Source organism: Acomys russatus, chromosome 2 (assembly GCF_903995435.1).
Source record: "Acomys russatus chromosome 2, mAcoRus1.1, whole genome shotgun sequence".
Lineage (NCBI taxonomy): Eukaryota > Metazoa > Chordata > Mammalia > Rodentia > Muridae > Acomys > Acomys russatus.
The window spans coordinates 100,156,244-100,175,407 of record NC_067138.1 but is presented as its reverse complement, the minus strand read 5'-3'; the positions used below and the strand labels follow the sequence as shown (position 1 = coordinate 100,175,407).

Genomic DNA, 19,164 nt, shown 5'->3' with positions numbered 1-19,164 from the left:
TTCTAATAGTTTTCTATTCTTTACAAAACCACAGTAAAGATAGAAATTGTGTTGATATAGACGTTCAAGACAGAGTCACAGAGACAGCCATGTTGTCACAGTGAACTGCCTTCCCTTCTGAGTAAACTTGACAGGCCAGAACGTTCCTGATGTTCTGGAAAGACAAAGGGACCTGCTGCTTTTAAGTAAAAACAAAAAGGGGGGCCACACAATATTTTTAAAAGACAGCTAAAATAAGGAAAAGAAATGATTAATTAAGGGTCAGGAAGACAAGTTTAGGCTACCAGGTGGAGGGATGATCTTTGATCTATTAATCATATGCCAACTCAAAACAAATAGAGTTGTTCTGCTTAATACCTTTTGTAGCCGCAAGGCTTTACAATATCAATCATAAGGAAGAAAGTGTTTAGATTTTATCCTAAAAGTTAATTTTTACTTCTCAAGAAATTTGCTATTTGCTTACTTTGTTTTCTTTGTTCCTATATACTTATATAACCAAAAAGATTTCAAGCTGTGTAATCAATGATTAAAGTTGTTAAGGAAATGATTTTGTGTATTAATAAAGCTTACAAGAGACACAAGTTGTCAGAGTAGGTAAAGCCATCAAGGCTTCCTCTCTGTCCTGTCTCTCATCAAAAGAATTGAATGGTGTCCCGCGTCTGATTCTTCCTTCCCTCATCACTCTTACATACACCCTTCTTCAGGGCCCGACCCTCATCTGGAGCTGGACTCCAGCAACTGGCGCCTGAGAACAGGGGCCTGGAGATAGGGTAAGTTTCCCCCCTGGCTGTTTTGATGTAAGACAACCCTCACTAGGGTGCTGCAGACCCCCTGGTATAAGATAAGGCTGGGTAAGAGTGAGAAGTTGAGAAAAGTAAAACTGGGACAAACCAATTCTTCTGAGAGACATATGTACATAGACATTCTTAGAAATTCCCTTAAGAAGAAAGGCATTAAGATCCAGGAAAGTAGTTTGGTAGAATTTTTACAATTTGTACAGAAAACTAGCCCTTGGTTTCCAGAGCATGGAACTTTATATTTAGAAGTCTGGAAAAAAGTTGGAAAAGATTTAAGATGTTGGTATAGTAAGAATGTCCCTGAAGATGTGCCTATTCAGGCTTTCTCTTTATGGGGACTTGTTAAGCATACTCCAACTGCAGAGGATTTCCCTGATGGCATTACCTGACCCCCCAATGTTTCACCGTCTGACTTGGGATTTTGCTCCAGTTAAAGTTACAACTGGTGCTGTAGCTCTTTTGGGAGGAGAGAGTAATGCATATTTATTACATTGAGAGAATGATAATATTACATTTGAAGGTGTTTCTGATTCATTGCCTATTTGTTTTTATACTGATCCTGCTTCCCCAGTCATGGGTTGCTTTTTACTTGCTCAACATACTTTGATTGCTGACTCTCCAGGAGAAGTAAGCATAACTAGTCGTGGGACTATAAATGTTAGAAACTTTTGGGCTCTAAATGAGAGACGCATGGGAGAACAGCAAAATAAAAGGATCCAGAGGGTCCTAGAAATCTACAAGTAGAACAATATGATAGGCAGATTTGGGCCCAGGGGTCCCGCTCAAACTAAGGCACCAGCCAAGGACAATACAGGAGGTAAACTTTAAACCCCTTCCCAGATCTAGTCAATGGTCAGAATATTCTCCACAGTTGAGTGGAGAGTGGGATATGACTTTCTCACGTACTATGGTGCCTCACATTTGACCATGTCCCCTGGAGGGGGAGACCTGGTGGCACTCAGAGGAAGGACAGCAAGTAGCCAAGAAGAGACTTGATACCCTATGAGAATATATAGGGGGACGTAATCCCCCTCAGGAACAGTCATAGGGGAGGGGAATAATGGGAAAATGGCGGGGGGAGGAATGGGAGGATACAAGGGATGGGATAAACATTGAGATGTAACAAGAATAAATTAATAAAAAAAAAAAATAAAAATAAAAAAAAGAATAAATTAATAAAAAAAAAGAAAGAAAGAAAAAAAAAAAAAGAAACTTTTGGGCTTTGCAGATTATGCTCCCTGCTCTTAATGATGGTAAATATGAGAGTACAACTTTGCCTTTGCCTTCTAAACTTTTTGCTTGCCCTAATTCTTTGGATATAAGTGACTCCTGGAATCATATTTCCCCTGAAAATAATTTTCCTAAATGGTTTTCTTGTGGTTTTACAAATACTTCTGTATATTATCATCCTTTTAATACATCTTTTACCATCACTGATTGGTCAGTTAATAGCCCCAATTTTGATTATAAAAAGTGTTTTGAGGCCCAGTACATGAAATATTCTTATAATCCCGATGTTCTATTCCCTGAAAAGTTTAGTGCCTGGTATACTCCTGGCTGGCCCACTCCAGTTTTTCTCCCTACCTCAACTCCTAAATGTTCTTTACCTATGGTGGGGCAGACCATGTTACCAGCAGACATCTGAAATCTCACGATGTACCAAATTCAGTGCATACCATTTTTCCTAAACATGCACACACTCATTTCACGCCTTTATGAACTAAGCACTTGTCACATAACATTTGTCATGTGACATACAGCCGTAGAGTTGTTAGCATGACCTCTCTCTCTCTCTCTCTCTCTCTTTTTTTTTTTTTTTTTTTTTTTTTTTTTTTTTTTGGCAATTCCACAAATTCTCACTATAAATCTTGGCAGCCTCAGAATATATATATTTCTTCTTTCCCTAATACAAGGTAGCATCTTACACTTTTGCCTGTGATTTCTCTTTAACACTTCTACCTTGCCACCATTCCTACTTAGCACTTTCAGTCATTATTTTAAAATACTGGTTGTTTCGATACGAGTGCTGTGATACCACAGAGGTATCCAAGATTGTGACCCATGTGTAGACAGCACATAGTGTATGCATCATGGATCCACCGGAAAGGGCTCTTTGTGAGGTGGAGCAGCTGAACAGGAGGTTTTGAGTCACAATGTTGAGCAACTGAAAGCTTGCAGTTATCTCTGAAGTTTCCTGAACAATATTTTTGGCCAGAAGTTAACAGATAACAAAACTACAGATAAAGGGAAGAGTCCTGTATACAGATTCTTAAAGACGGGGGCTCTGAGGGAAAATTTAGCCTCATTGTACAGAGAGATAGGAAATGGTGACAGCTAAAAGTGTCAGATATGTGTGATTCATGTGCATTTGGCTTGGCACTAGCCAGCTCTATATCACAACTTGTTAGGGCGGGTAACATCATTATCTCTATGCCATAAAAGGTGATGGGATTTGTCCACAACCGCCTGAATAGGACAGGTGAGTAGAGCTCTGGCCCAGATTCCTTTGCCCAGAGTTTCTGTGTTCTTAATCACCTCCCCTAAGGTGGAAAAGTGGGCTGAGTGAGGGGGTTATAAGCTCTTCAATTTTGTCAGAATTTGATCTGTAGGAGATTTGGGGCACGCCTAATAGAGGCTAGCCCAAGTCACTGGCTCTCCCCAGAGAAAGCCATCCCTGGGAAAACAGTGATACAGTCAGCGGGGATCTTTCCCTGGCTGGCAACAGCACTGCCTTTTGTTGGTTCCACAAGCAGCTGGGAGGATTCACATATTACTCATGTTGGAATTAGAGTCACTCGCTGGTCAGGCCAGTCAGATTACTAAGGCCTCTGGCCGCCGCAGAGCTTCTGCAGCTGGCGTTTGTTTCTGGCTCCAGTTCCACACTCCTTGGCAGGTGTTCTGCGTTCACCGCAGGGCTGCCAGCAGGACAGAGATGTAGAGAGGATGGAGGGGTGGGGAACCAGGCAGGTCAGAGCAAGCCCAAGCTGGGGGTCGGGGTTTGAGTCTGTAGCTCTGAGCTACTTCTAAGACCGAGAGAGTGAAATTATAAATTGTCTGAGGGCTCTTTAGAAGGCTTCTCCTTGGGCTGCTTCGGCTGCTGGCTTTTTACCCTTTGGGGCTGAAATCCTGCCAGCAGGCAAAGTCAAACCCTTCCACACCACTCTGCGCATGCAGTCATGTGAGGTGGGTAAAATCGGTGACAATACTAACATCTCCTTAATGTCTAACAGCTCCTATGCGGTGTCTGTTAGAATTAGCTCGCGCATTCTTCCCCCGAAGAGTCCCATAAGAGATGTACGCTTCACAGATGAAGTTTCTTGTACTCAGAGCTATCAGCAGGTACAGCAGGTTGAATTTTTGGCCTCAACTCTTCAACCCTCTTTACATCCCCGAACCCCTTTTAGCCTCTCCAGGGCCTAGTATATTTCCTAGTCCTTGAGTTTAGGCTTGGCGTATAAATTAGGAGTGGCAGCGCTACTATCCTAAACCGAGTTCTTAAAGGTGATCTCGCTCATTTATCTGCTTCCACTTACCCCTCCTCGGTTTCGACCGCCATCAGGAAGACACATTTCCAGCATAACGTACTGGCTTGGGGAGGAGAGGGTGTGAGCTGATCCATGCAAACAACCCACACTCCACACTGGCAACGAAAACCAGAGCTGCCCAGCCGCTGCCGCTTGAAGCAGAGCCACCCCGGCGTAAAAGCGCAGGCAAGCCGAACCACGAGTGGGTAGCCGATCCTAGATTGGTCTAGCCTCTTATGCAGGATGACTGACCAACCCAAGTGTTAAGCAGGGCAGCAAATTCACGCCAGACGACTGCACAGGATTTGCTTTACGCGCTCATATACTTTGCGTCCCCACGCTCTCAAAAGAAGACACATTGGCTCTCAAGAGCTGAATCTAGCACAAAGCTGAGCTCTCTGCGCCTCCCTGTAGACATCTCTCAAATGAGCAGGCTAAATTGAAACAGCATTTCTTAAGATGTAGGACATCAACCCCACCTGAACCTCATTTTAAAAAGATTCTCCAGGCGCAGCCGCACACACCTTCCGTCTCAGTTACTCGGCAGGCTTAGGCAATAGAATAGCTTGAGCTCAGAAGTTTGGGCCTAAGATGAACACTTTGGGAGTCCCTGTCTCTTTCTCTCTCTCTTCCTCCCTCCCTCCCTCACTTTTTCTCCCCCTTGTGTATTTCTATCTCTCCCTCTCTTGAAAAGGTAGTAACTAACAACAGCAACAGCAAAAATTGTTCAAGGATTCCGTGATTTTCAGCAGTTAACAGTTGCCCGAGGGAAGGGTGCACAAGGCCCTACCTCCCCTGAAGAACAGGGAAAGTTAGTGGCCGCTGGGGAGGGAAAGACATCTCCTTTAATCATGTAGCTGCTGGTAAATTGCCTGTACTCCTGTGAATAGACCCTCACCCGAGATCTGGTTAGCAAGCTAATTAAACTCATAGGGTCACAACCCCCTGCCAAAGTACGTGAAGGAAGGAGGGCTAATTGCAAAAAGGATCACTGGGTGCGGGTGTGGAGGCCGGAGGCAAGGAAATAATGAGTGAACAGGAACAGCATATAATACTTACATGAAAATACCAATCTGATGGTTGTACTAGATGACAGAGAATCACCCTCCCCACCCCAGCCAAAGGCCACGCAACCCTATTATGAGGCATTCAGAAACCTACAATAATTTCTTGTTTCAGAGGAAGTGGACGACAGCATCTGGTATGTGGCAGCCCGTCCCCACCTCCTTCAGCCACCTGTGCAGCTGCGCATCATCCTGAGTCAACGCTGGTAAAGAGAAGGACCAGGATCCTTTTCCCTATCAGCCCCCCTTCTAATCTAGCTCACAGAAAAGCACATGGGATCAGGGAGCTGCCAGGCAGGAGACATCTCTCAAAAAGCAATCTACACTTACGTGATCTATCTCCTTAGTTCTCAACCCAAGCCCTACCTCATTGCCAAAATCATCAGCACCCAATAGCCAAATTCTGCAGGTCCTCTCCCCCCTCTGCCAATGCTCCCACCATTTTTCATTTAAAAAACAGAAACAAAACAAACAAAAAAAATCCCTCCTCCCTCCTGGGCTCATCCTCTCTGGGGGGAACCTGCATTTCCATCCACATCACCCCATGATATCCTCCTTCTTCCTTCATGTCCTTTGTTTGGCAGGGGGTGTGACCCTAGAGTTCAGTTAGATTCCTCACTCCTATTTACAGGAGCATGAACATCTCACCCACCGGGAGCTCCCTGGATAGAGGAGGTGTCGCTCCCTCCCCCAGGGGTTCCTAGGCATGACATTTTTTTTTCCGTTCTAGATTGAGATACCTCAATCCCTCTCATGGCCTCACACTACATCCTAAAGAGCCCCAATATAAGTATTTCCATGCCATCCAATCTCAAGCCAAATTACCTGCCTCTCAACCTATTTTCCTGGCTTTAGTCTAACACTTTCTTCATTGCACTGACAGTAAAGTCACACTGAGGAACTGACGGTGTGTTTCTTAAACACTTTATCCTCCATTTTTAATGCTTGTCTCTTCATTTACAATATCTCCCTCCACTCTTTCCATGATTCTTGCTAATTCTAAATTCTATATACACACCTTATTCTATTAGCTCTGTTTTTAAATTAATTTAGTTTTCCTAGCCTCATGCTGCAAAATATGCATAGAAGTTCCTGATTGGTACAACATATTCCAATGCTCATACTCACCTATAAATAGATGTTGACACTCTAATTAAAACATTCTTTTAAGCACATCACAAACTCAACTTTAACGTAAACCATTGTACTATATAAAACGTTCACAGATTGCCACAAGAGGACCAGAAGAGTCAACTAACATAGGCCAGTGGTGGCTTGGGGAGATGGAAGCACCAACCGAAGAGCATGTGTGGAGTGCACCTGGGCCCCCTACACATGTGCAGCCAATGGGCAGCTTAATCTTCCTGTGGGTCCCCTAGGGAGTCGAGCAGCTGTGTCTAGGACATGGACTCTGTTGCCTGCTTCTTATCATGCCCCACTAATGGGGCTGCCTGGCCTGGCCTGGCCTCAGTGAGGAGGAAGGGCTCAATCCCAATGAGACTTGGTGTGCTGGGGTGGGTTGGGGGCTCTCCTTTCTGGGGAGAAGAGGGAGATTGGAGGGAGAGGAGGGGATGGGAGAGCATCAGAATCTAAAATGCATATATAAATTTTAAGAAATTCAGAGAAGCAAAGGCTCAGAGTATTTAAATACAAAGCAGACCTGCATACCCATATAACTCAATTATAATACAAGGTTCACTTCCAACGCTTTGAGTGTGCTGTAGCAAGCTGTTTAGGGAAAATAAGCTATACAAATTAAATGGTTAGTAGATTAAATCATGGTCGTGTCAGTTGCTAGTCTTCTTCTATCACAAGAATATGCATCTTAGGTGCAGCAGATAAATATGACTCTATAAAAAGATAAGGTCTTCAAAAACCCCAGAGACATGCAGAATATGGCATTTTAAAATGCTTTTATTACTTTAAACATTCATTGACAATGAGACAAGTTAACTCTTGGCAACACCCAGTCTACATCAAAGAGGATGATGAGCATCAAGGAACCTCCTTATGGAGATGGCTCCAAATGTGGCAAACAAGCCACTGGGCAAAAGGTCCTCATTTCTACCATGGACAGAATTCTGCCTTTTAAAAAAAAGGGCAAGTTTGGATGCAGGCAGAATCGATGGCCAAACTTTGCCAAGATAGGGTAAGCAAGTCCTCAATAGTTCCTGCCTCACAAATTTGTCTGTCAGATATATTGGGACAGAAGACCGAAGAAGATGCTCCAATGTTATAGAGAGTTTTGGGTGACTGCTCAGGTAGGAAACTGTCTCTGCCATCTTTTCATTTGGAATGCTACTAACCTGCACTCCTGGCATACTCAGGTAATGAAGTTTATTCCTTCTCAAATCTCTGTGGGAGTTGAAGACCAGGTAGCTTAGTCTTACAATGAAGCTTAATTGTTTAAGAGTTAAGATGTTTTTAGGTCTAGATAGGTGTTCTAAATTGATAATGGCAATATGTGATGGAGATTGATTTACATTCAGAAATTTAGATGCACCAAGATAGGAAAGATGTTCTCTTCAAGGCTGCCAAATACAAATAGCCAAAACACTAAGAATGTAACATTTATATAATTCCTGATTGTGTCACGGTTCTTCTTGCTATAGGTAATCTATTGTATATATGTGTAATAATATAAAATGTATATGTAAAAAATAAAATAAAATAAAGAAAAAAATAAAAACAGACTATTATGCAGACTATGTATGACCTGACACATGCAACGCAGTGAGACAGTTTACTATGTGCAATAGAACATAGTTGTCAAAAAAAAACCACAACAAAATAAAAACAAAACAACAACAACGAAAGCAGACCTGCTTATTAAGGATGGCTCTGCCAGTACTCATGCGATATGTGTGACTAGCACTAAGAACATTTAGACAGCAAATAAAGCTCATAGTTAAATAGGCAAAATTAAGTAAATAAAATAAAAATTAATGCTAAGTACAATAGCAGAGGCAAGCATCCTGTATCTGAAACCTCTTGGGTACTAACTGAAAGGTTCCCCTGCCACTGGTGACCTCTGAACTTTGAGGAGGTTCAGTCAGAAAACAGTTCATCCAGAGCCCATACCCATTGTTTCCACTGCCTCACCCTCTAGATTCTTTCTACAAAACTCTTAAAGACGGGTGGAGGAAGGCCATGATGGACCAATGCCCCTCTTTTGCAATTCCCCGGTGAGCCATAGTGAGTGCCGTTCCTTGTGGCTCCTCAGACAGTTGAGGGCACCAGGCTTGTATGACTGGCCTGACCATACACTCCTGTACAGTTCTGCCCCTCTAGTCTTCACTCTCAGATCATAGGATTTATGCTGTGTGGTTGCCTTTGCCTTAGGGCCCCCCCTTTTTTTGCCTCAGTCTTAGGCAAGCCCCTATCTTATGCAGGAAATCAGGACTACCACACATTTTAGGAATAACAGATGACCTCAACCCCTATTTATGGGTATGTCTGACAGGTGAAGACATTATTCCAAACAGAGGAAGGGTGTGTGTGTGTGTTCTATTTTTTAATTAATTTAATTTTCCTAGCCAGATAGATAGATCTTAGTCATGTTTCTTCTGCTGTGATAAATACCATGACCAAAACAACTTGAGGAGGAAAGAGTTAATATCAGCTTATGGTTACAGTCCAGTTGGGGCAGGAACTCAAAGCAGAAACTCAAGCAGAGGCCATGGAGAAATTCTGCCTGTGTCTTGCTCAGCCTGTTTTCTTATAGCACCCACTTCCCCAGGGACTGGGCCACCCACAGTGGGCTGGACCCTTCCCACATCAAATCCTTAAATCAGGAAAATGTCCCACAGACTTGTCTCTAGGCCAATTGGATGCAAGCATTTCCCCCACGGAGGTTCTTCTACCCAGAGAGTTTTAGTCTGTGTCAAGCTGACAAAGAACTAACCAACAAAATGCGAATGCACAGGAGCTTGGAGGTAAATGTTTAGAAACGGAAAGGAAGCCAGCACAGCATGACCAGAGCACAGCCATGACATGAGGGGGGCTGAGAGTCACAACAGGCTAATGCAGAGAGCAAAGACTGGCATCAGGAATGTTCCAAACTCAACCAGCCACAACCACCTCCTCCCTCCTTGATGCTGAAGCAGGAGGATGACAAGATGAACCCTAGTAGAGTAGTAAGTGTTTTCAGATGCAGGACGTGGAGCCACAAGGAACAGAGACTGAGAAAGGAGGGAGTTAGGAGAGAGTGGTGGGGTGTGAGCAGGGCTGGTGTAACACACAAGCACTGAGCATGTGGCATTGTGAGGAAATAACAAGATTAATCACAAATGAAGCAGACTCAGAGTGTAGAGCTCAGTGGTTACGTGCTGGGCCTGCATACATAAGGTACCAGGTTCAAACCCCCACAAGCAGAAAAAGGAATAAAAAAGTGTGGCAGCTCCACTTGATTCCAACAGTTGTCAACTAGATAGTAACGGGCTAGGGATAAGTGGGACAAGCAGGGTATTTACAACTGACAAGTCATCCCAGAGTCTCTGCTAAGTCGAGACCCAGAGGCCAGAAGAAGCTGGAACCTGTCTGGGGGAAGTACAGGGCTCCATCTTGCTGTCTGTGTGAGTCACAAGCAAGGAATCCCCCGCCACCTGACAATCCAGATTTTTAGCAGAAGCCCAAGAACCCAGAGCTTCAATGCCTTCTCTCCTTTTTCCTTATACATGGATGGGCTTAAGGCAGTCAAAGAAGCCAGAGTCCGTCCACAACATCTGTAAACAGATTAGCTCAGGAATGGCAGCCTGCACTGAACAGACCAGCAAGGCGCAGCATAAGAGGTCCAGCTTTGTACAGAAAACACTTAAGAAGGTACCGTTATTTGAATGCGTATCACATGTGGTGCTGAAACGAGCACAGCTAATCAGTTTCCCCTTAAAAACTCTTCCGCCAAACCACAGGAAGGAGCACTGTAAGCCTTGCTTTCTGGTGTTTAGCCCAAGATGACCGAGTCAGAAAGCAGCCTAGAGGCATGTTTTAAAGACTTTGCTTGACCCTTGTTTTCCACCGTTTCCATGGACGAGTGTGGTCATTCAGAACGCCCAGAAGACAGGAACCAGGTCAAAGCAGACCAAACAATAATGAGACCCACATACATACAAGGTAGAGGGATGGTCTCTGGCCCTAGAGCACTGGGCCCAGACACTAACAACACCTGTGCTCACCATGGTTCTGTTCCTAAACACCAGCTTCCCTAAGTGGCCAGGGACTCTAGCCTTGGTGGAGAAAGAAAATGAACCTCTTACGTTAAAAGCCCTCATAGAGTCCCAGGGGGATTCTAAATTCCTGATGGATTTTTGCATCCTCCTATGAGCCGACTACTGTCCTTCAATGGAAAGGACATTCTGTGTCCAGTAACTGACAGTCCCATCAGAGTCACAGGGTGAAGAGATGACATCTTTTAAATGTAGATATGTTAGCAAGCTCTGAATATTTGATTCCTGCCACATATTTTACCTTTGAGCAAGTAATTAACCCTGTGAGCCTTGTTTACCTCTGTACTTTAAAAAAAAATGAGTACCAATACCTACTAGACACTTGGCACATGTGTATTCAATCTTTGTTATTGCTGCTACAATTATTGTTTTATTTTGGTCAGGTCATTTTGTTGTTGTCCTCTGCGTTGGGTTGTTTTTGATACAGGGATCTGAATTTAAAGCCCATCCCAGATTCCCAGATGTCTAAAGCACTCCTGTCCCTAGGGTGGAGTCCCCGTTGGCTCTGCAGCCAGACGCCTTGTACAAGCCAGGCTTGTGTGCCAAGGTTACGCTGGTTCACCATCTGACGGCCACAGAGCTGTGCGTAGCTCCTGGGCCCCAGCAAAGTCAATACTACCTTCCTGACTCCGCCTATTGTATCTAGAGGAAAGTGGCTGCTTATTGTCTTCCAGAGCTCCCTCAGGAAGCATGATATCACCCTCTAACAAAAGCGGGAAAGCTGACAGATCTGCTGAGATGGGTGTGACCACACACACACACACACACACACACACACACACACACACACACACACACCCTGGTCTAGCTCTGAACAAGAGGCTGTGGCAAGCAGGGAGCAAACGGCAACCACCCACAGCATCCCTCAGCCTTGCCGACTCCTGTCATTGACCCATAAATGTCTCCATCTCTGTCACTTCTACACCATGGCAGTCATGTGCCACAGTATCAACAGATGTGCCTAAGAGTAAAGCCTCTGGCTGTTACACAGACCCTGGTCTTCACTCCTTCCACAGCTTTGAGGAAGGAAGACACTCAGACTCCTGAAGAGACATGGCAGGCAGCGAGGTGCTTACTCACAAGCCAGATGACCTGAGTTCAATCCCTGAGATCCACATTGAGGAAGGACAGTACCAAACTCTGACCTCCGTATGTGCTACACACACACACACACACACACACACACACACATACACACACACACACACACACGTAACTAAAATTTTATATATACCTATGTCTTGGATGTAGGTATAGAGGAAAGCTATCATGGCTCCATCTTTTAAAAAAAAATCACTCTATGTTTGTGATGTGAGCTAAGGAAGAGCCTGGTCAGACTGGTGGGAATTGGGTTATCAGCTTAAAATTCCAGAAATAAGGGAGGCAACTTTAGATGTTGCCTTTCCTGGAGGCTGGGAGTGAGGCCAGCTGATCTGCTGGCCCCTTCCCAGATCTAGTTTGGCCAGCGCAGCTGCCTGACTCTCTGTAATGTAGCCCATCTGTAGGCTAATGCTACAGGCCTGGAGGCTGTCACCCTGGTGCCTGCGTCTCACAGACCTCCCACTTAAAACTCTTCTTGTGGCTAGCAACACCAACAGTCTTAAAAAAAATCTCAGGAAAGAAAGCTGATTGGTTCTGCAGTTTCCACCATCGCCCAAGTCCTCATAAAACTCTTGGCTAACCAGATTTCCGTGTCAGTCCTTCGCCTAATTCCCTTGTTTTGAGTTCCAGATCTTAAAAGCCAGATTTTGCTCAGCATCTCCCTGTAAATGCAATCTCAGCATCAATATGTACAAAACCATCATTTTTTTTTTTTCTGTTCTCACTCTTCTACCAGTTCCTTCTGCCATGCTTCCCAGCATGCTGAATGGTGCCACCTCCGTGCAAACCAGAGTACTGCTCCCTTCTCTTGTATGCAGCAATTCACTAACTGGCATTTTCTCCCCCCAAGCCTGTTTCAAAGGTACTGTTCACCCCTGCAGCCTCCTTGCCAACAAGGTTGAGAAGGCAAATTGGACCCAAGCCTACGGTCCCCGCCACTTTAATCCATCATCCACTCTGATATTACAATGACTTTTCTAGAGCTTAAATCAGAGGTGCCATAATAATAGGACTGACACCCCGCTAAATTTCAATATATCGAACAAAAGCACTAGCTATTTAAAATGGTCTCCAAGGCCCTTCCTAGTCCGACCTCAACCTTACTTTCATACATTCCGACTCTACTCCACTTCCTGCAGCTTGACCTACAGTTTATACTCTCAACCCTCCTCTGGGTTGCTTCCTTTAATGGGAAGTCATTGCTTTTCTTTTCATTTTTCTTCTCAGTTTTAAAATATTGTAGGCCAGACATAGTAGATCGTGTCTGAAATCTCTGCACCTTGGAGGCAGAGACAGGAGAATCTCAAGTTCGCAACTAGCCTGGCTACACAGAGTTGCAAACCAACCCAAGCTTTTCAATGAGATCCTGTCTCAAAAACAAAAACAAAAACAAAAACATTGGCTCTGCATAACTCATAAATATTTTTGGAAATATTTGTGACTGTTTAGGAGTTCTTAAAAAGAAAAATTCAACCTGCAGATTTCCCAGTGTCATTTTTTGGGAGGGGGGGTTGGTTTTTCAAGACAGGGTCTCTCTGTGTAGCCTTGGCTGCCCTGGACTTGCTTTGTAGACCAGGCTGGCCTCAAACTCACAGCGATCCGTCTGCCTCTGCTTCCTGAGTGCTGGGATTAAAGGTGTGTGCCAAGCAGTCAGTGACATCATTATAGTGTTTAGACTTTTAATTAAATGCTTACTGTACTTTTTATTCTAATTTTAATATTTTATAGTGCTGAAGACCAACCCCAGGCCTGTGTAAACTCTGAGCATGTGCCCTGCTACTGAGCTACATGCCCAGCTTTTGTTTTCTGAAACAGGGTCTTACTGTGTAGCTCAGGCTAGACTTAAATGCTTTACACAATCCAGCCTGGTTTTGAACTCCTAACCCTCCTGCCTCCCACCTCCTAAATGCTGACACTAAAGGTGTATGCCTCCGCATGCTGCTAAATATTTATATTTAAGAGTTGTGTATTTAGCTCAATAATAGAGTGTTTGCTAAACAGCAACAAGACCTGGAATTTGATCCCCAGCAAATCAAAAACCAAAGAGAAATATTTCTATAGAACTTAGTTACTGTGATCCCGTTTTGTATCATTGGATCTAATGACTATTTCTGCCACTCTTCTAAATGCTTTTATTTTCTATAAATTACAATTATATCATGTGTATCACAAAATCTGACAATTCCTCACCTTTTTCCCCCTAAAACATGAGCTTTGTAGGGTAAAGAGGGAGAGTGGGCTGTCCTTGTTTATATTTAATTTCTAGTACTGTACATGACCCAAAGTACATCTCCATAAGTCACCAATGATTGGAACCAAAGACATACAAAAAAGAATACCAACAGGCATGCAAAAAATCATTAAATGTCTACTGAGTAAAACATCTGTGTATGTTATAGGAAGTACTCAATAATTATGAAATACCTAATACTAAGTATAAATCTAGCTAACATCCTTTTGAGTTTATTCCTTATTTTTGATGCCCAAAGAAATTTTCTTTTTATTTAAAAGTTTACCTTTTAAGATAATAGTGACTATTATTTTCACTGTATAATAATTAACCTACTATAAATATTACTTCAATGTGACTTCAACCTTGTCTACAACATTTTTTTCTGGTCTACTGTAGAGTACAAACTGCTCCTTACAACAACTGCTTAACTTTATTCAGTCAATAAAAATCACTAAAAGTCAAAAGCATGCACTGATAAGAATAGAAAATGAGTATCATCAGTTGTAAAAGATTTTTAACAGCTAGTTGAGTTCAATCTACTTGCCCCAAACTCAAAGACACAACGATAGTCTGAGGAGGAAGACCGTGAGGAGGAATAGCTGGCTTGTGGAGGACTGCACTCTCTTCAGGGCAGTGCTTGTAAGAATGCTGTTTCCATAAGGCTGGAGAGATGGTGCAGCAGTTAAGGGCACTGGCTTCCATTCCTAAGGACCCAGGTTAGAGTCCCAGCACCTACATAGCAGCTTACAACTGTCTGTAGCTCCATAAGTCCAGGAGATCCAATGGTCTCTTCTAATCTCCAGTGGCTCCGATCACACACATAGTACACACATAATGCAGCCAACACACCCCAACATTTAAATATTTTTTTAAAATTTTAAATTGCTGTTCCCAAATGGGTAAGATTCCATGGCCAAGGGCCAAGACAAAAGGGTGTGGAGATTTTGAAGGTGGTCTTGACATGTACCCTAAGTGGAGATGAACAGGTGAAACCTTGGGTGGCTCAGCGATGTTGAGGCATTGTGGGAAAAGACTGTAAGGGCTGAGAGCTCTACCTGGGTGCACAGCGATGCTGGTAGCAGACTTTGCTAATTATATTGGCTTCACCGAGGGAGTTTTTGCTGACTAACACTTGGCACGCAGCATCATATTTGATCCTTACAGCAACCCCGAGAGGCGAATAGTCTCATCCAAACAGATGAGTGATTAATGTGCTATGATTATCCACTTTGAGCTTTGATGTTGTAAACTCAACTTTGTGATTCCTCACCCATGTTTTAAACTGTTGCATCTTGCATGCTACTGTGTTGTTAAGTTTCTCTAGGTCTGTGATATTTAATGGGTACACTGTAAGCAGCATATTGCAGATATAATTTCTCATTTGCACCTAATTTATGCATCTATTTCATGCCAGCAGAGCTCCTATTAATTTCATGTGTTATCAAAACCTACTTATTATTCACAAGCATTTGAAACTAACCACTTCTCTCCTACAATGAACATTCATATTCTATTTTTAACGCAAAAAACAAACTTGACATTTAACTATTTTTGAAATGATATCTTTTGCTTTGGGCCCAGCCTTCTCGATTAAAGAAATTTCTTGAATCCCAATTCTGTGTGCTAACTAGAAAAGCTCCTAATGGGAATCAGAGGTGACACAATCACAAATGTGTTTCAAAGGGTGGAACTGCAAGTAACAAATTGATATCTTCATCAGAATTTCAGAGCCATCCTAGCTTAAAGCCCCTAGAAAGTGCTTTTCCCCTGTAGGTGGCAACCCCTTTGAGGGTCACATACCAGATATTTATATTACAAGTCATAACACTAGCAAAATTATAGTTATGAAGTAGCAATGAAAATAATTTTATGATTGGGGTCACCACAACATGAAGAACTGTACTAAAGGGTCACAGCATTAGGAAGGTTGAGACCCACCGCTCTGGGGGCCATGGCATGGTCTTTCGAGATGGGCAAGTCCTTCCATCCTGGAGAGATGTCTTAGAACAATTAGACTCTTCCTGGAAGAGCAGGGCTGAGAGGGAAGTGCAAGCAACAGCAACGGCTGGCAAGGAGAGCCTCTGAAAAAAGCCAGGTCTTCCCTTGGAAAACAATTCCAAGAGGTGTCCTGATCCCAGTCCCAAGAAGAAGGCTCCACCTGGGATCACTTTCCTGGCCAAACTATTGCATTTCCTCTGCTACCCCAGACAACGTCTCTGCTATCTCTGAATCCAGTTGTTTAAAATGTCACACAAGACAGGAAAGACAGCTGAAGATGTGTGACCTAAAGACTTCCCGTCCGTGTAAATCACATAGGACATCCAGGTTGAAACAGAAAAGGCGATTTTTTTTAAAGTGTATATAATTCCTTAGAGCATGAAACCAGGTTCAGGGCACATAGGCAACTAAGGAGTAGGTAATATTACTAAGTTATGTGAGAACTTGCTTGCAAGCTGAATTCAGCAGTCATTCTTAAATAGGAGCATGCACCAGAGTCTTGAGTTGCCATGGAAGCCAGAATCCTCTTCCAGCTTATGCGCTAGCAGGCTGCTTTGCCAGCCACAGCAACCTTTATTCGGGTAAACAAAAAATCTTTATTTTTTTAATTATGTTTTTTCAACAAAAAAAAAAAGGGAATATGAGTCGCCCAAGCAGGCTGTAGGTAGAAACATTTGTAAACCCTCCACCCCTTGTCATATTAACGACCTCTACAGCAGAGTCCGGCTTGAAGAACAAACTCCTAGGGCCGTTGCTGTGGTCACCAAGCCTCAAGCATCCATGGTCATGAAGGCTTAGACCCAGAATGAAAGTTAGGAATCAATACAGACTTTCTGCAAAAACAAAGTTTTCTGTGTCCTACTTTCTAACAAGAACGTGACCTACCCCTTCTTGTCACCTTTCTCCAGAAACCAGTTTCAAGTAGCAATGAGACAACTATTTTGGCCACAGAGCTTCTTGTTTGATTTCTATGACAACTTTTCAAAACTTTTATGTCAAAATGCCATAACAAAGTCAGTTAAGGAGAAATAGTAAGTTAAAAGAGCTCTGTGTGTAAGCGCGCGCATGCATGTATGTGTGTAAGAACATATATTATTTTATTTAACTTAAAACTACATCAGAGCAAAAGCAGACATCTGGGCTTTGTATTATTATAAGCTCTAGTGTAAAATGAGTCCTAGATCTACGTCACTCATAAATGTGACACTTGGAAAACAAGACAAAAATGGGAAACGAAAGTACGTAATAATGAAGAAATCAACATATTTATAGATTAATATAAATAATAATTCAGATACTCTTTCCTTACAGCAATTATGTTACTCTTAAAATATTATTATTAAACTTCTCATTCATTGGTTGTTGAAATCAAATTGAAGAGGTGTATGACAAATTGTACACAATTATGTTACTTTGCTGGGTTAGTTTTTTTTAATATTTAACAAAATATTTAAATATGTAGATAAATATAACAGTAACATTACAAATATTTGTATTTGTATTCAATTCTATCAGCATGTATAGTCTCACCATTGTTTGGTAAAATTTCCCAGTGTCAATTCTATTTTCATTATAATAACTAGAATATTTTCAAACTAATAGAGGGAAACCTGTGGCAATGATAATGCATCTCTGATTCGCAGTTTGGGTCCTGATGTTTTGCATCTGTGGGGTTAGCTAAAAGGTACCCCACTGCGCAGAGTCTGTGATACACACACAAAATCCAAGCTCACTCTGGCCTGGCGGGCTTTTCTACGGGGGCCACTACAGGATTTCTTAAAATCCTGAAACCAGTGACCTTGGTAACTGACTAGGTTTTAGTTAGTTTGGTTGGGCTAGTCTTTTTGACTTATTCTATACAGAACATTAAAAAACAAAACAAAACAAAACAAAACAAAACAAAAAAAACCCTAAAGTCAATGGCATAGCCCTAATTATTCTAACCCCTACCTTAAAGACAACAAAGCTCAGAATTGACAACTGGGATTAAAAAGGATGGAGATATGAAATCTTTACAGAAAAGTGGTCTTGTGTTTACTTAACAATAACGATCGGTACGCTGATAGGCAAGAACCGCTTCCACAAAACAAACAAAAAAATCATTGAAGACTTTCTCTGAAGTAACTACAACCCAATTTTGTTGCTATTGATAAGGAAACCAGAATCAGAGGCAGCTTCCCTTCAAGTAAGGCGGCATACTCCGTCCTGAGAGAGGCCACAGCAACCCAGGAGGCAGCATCCACAAGAGATAGCTAGAAAACCCAGCTCCTGCCACGGGCAATCTCTTTCCACCTTTACATGGGTAAACTGGAGAGTCACAGAAAAGCAGTGTCTGGATCACTCAATCAAATGTTTGGTGAGAGAGAAAGCCGAGCAGTCACTATTTTTAAAACATGACATAAATACATATATAAACGTTAAGACAAAACTTACCAGAAAGAAGCAAGCTGGCTCCACAGAGAACTAAGCCGGCTAAAGAGTCCATACTTGCCCAGATCTCCCCATCCAGCGTCCACAGATGGGCATGAGGTCCTAAGGAGCTTTTCAAAAACCCACAACTTTGCGACTTCCCACTCGCATGCTTACACGCTCTTGTTTACAAGTTGGAGGCAAGAAGGAACAGCACAGAGGCAGGCGGTAACAGTCTCATTTCTGTCTGAGCACAGGGAGTTTTAAGTTCCTTTTTCCTGTTTCCTTTGTAGATTAGGATGGGAAAGGCTGTATCTTAAAGGCACTCGGTGTCTGCAGGGCTGGGGGCAGTGCGAGCCCTGTCCATCTTGCCCTTCATCCCAGCACTTATCTCCTGCTCCTGCCTTGACTGGATTGTGGGGCAGAGGGATCTTTGTTACAAGTAAGGTCCTGGTCAGCATTTTCAGGAACAATAGGGGTATCCTCTCATAGGCCAGGAATTGAATAACAAGCCCTCCACCTATGCATGGTATGCAATGAGGACCAGCCCTCCGCAGACTAGGCAGTTCTCTGGGGGTGCATTTGGGATCCCTGACAGAAGGGGCTTTGGGGCGTGGGGCGCAGCATTTGCTCTTGGGTTTGAGTTTTAGCTCACGGGGTTTGAATTGGGCAAAGAAGTTTCCTGTGATGAGAAATCATAACCTGGAAGCCAATCAATTTGAGTGAGCGTGGCTGAGGTCAGCTCGCAGCGTAGCCACGAGAGACCAGATTCCATAACCATTAGCCTATTTTTCTTACACCCAGACGGCCTGT

The 19,164-nt window shown here is 43.0% G+C and overlaps 1 protein-coding gene across 1 annotated transcript in view; it reads right to left on the bottom strand.

Moving 5' to 3' along the window:
- Tek (TEK receptor tyrosine kinase) overlaps positions 1 to 18,903 on the bottom strand; it is a 124,414-nt gene extending 105,511 nt beyond the window's left edge. Inside the window, exon 1 of the mRNA XM_051164319.1 lies at positions 18,376 to 18,903. Within this exon, the coding sequence (XP_051020276.1) occupies positions 18,376 to 18,427 (52 nt within the window). The 5' untranslated portion in view covers positions 18,428 to 18,903. The remainder of the gene's footprint in view (positions 1 to 18,375) is intronic.
- Positions 18,904 to 19,164: the final 261 nt, after the last annotated feature.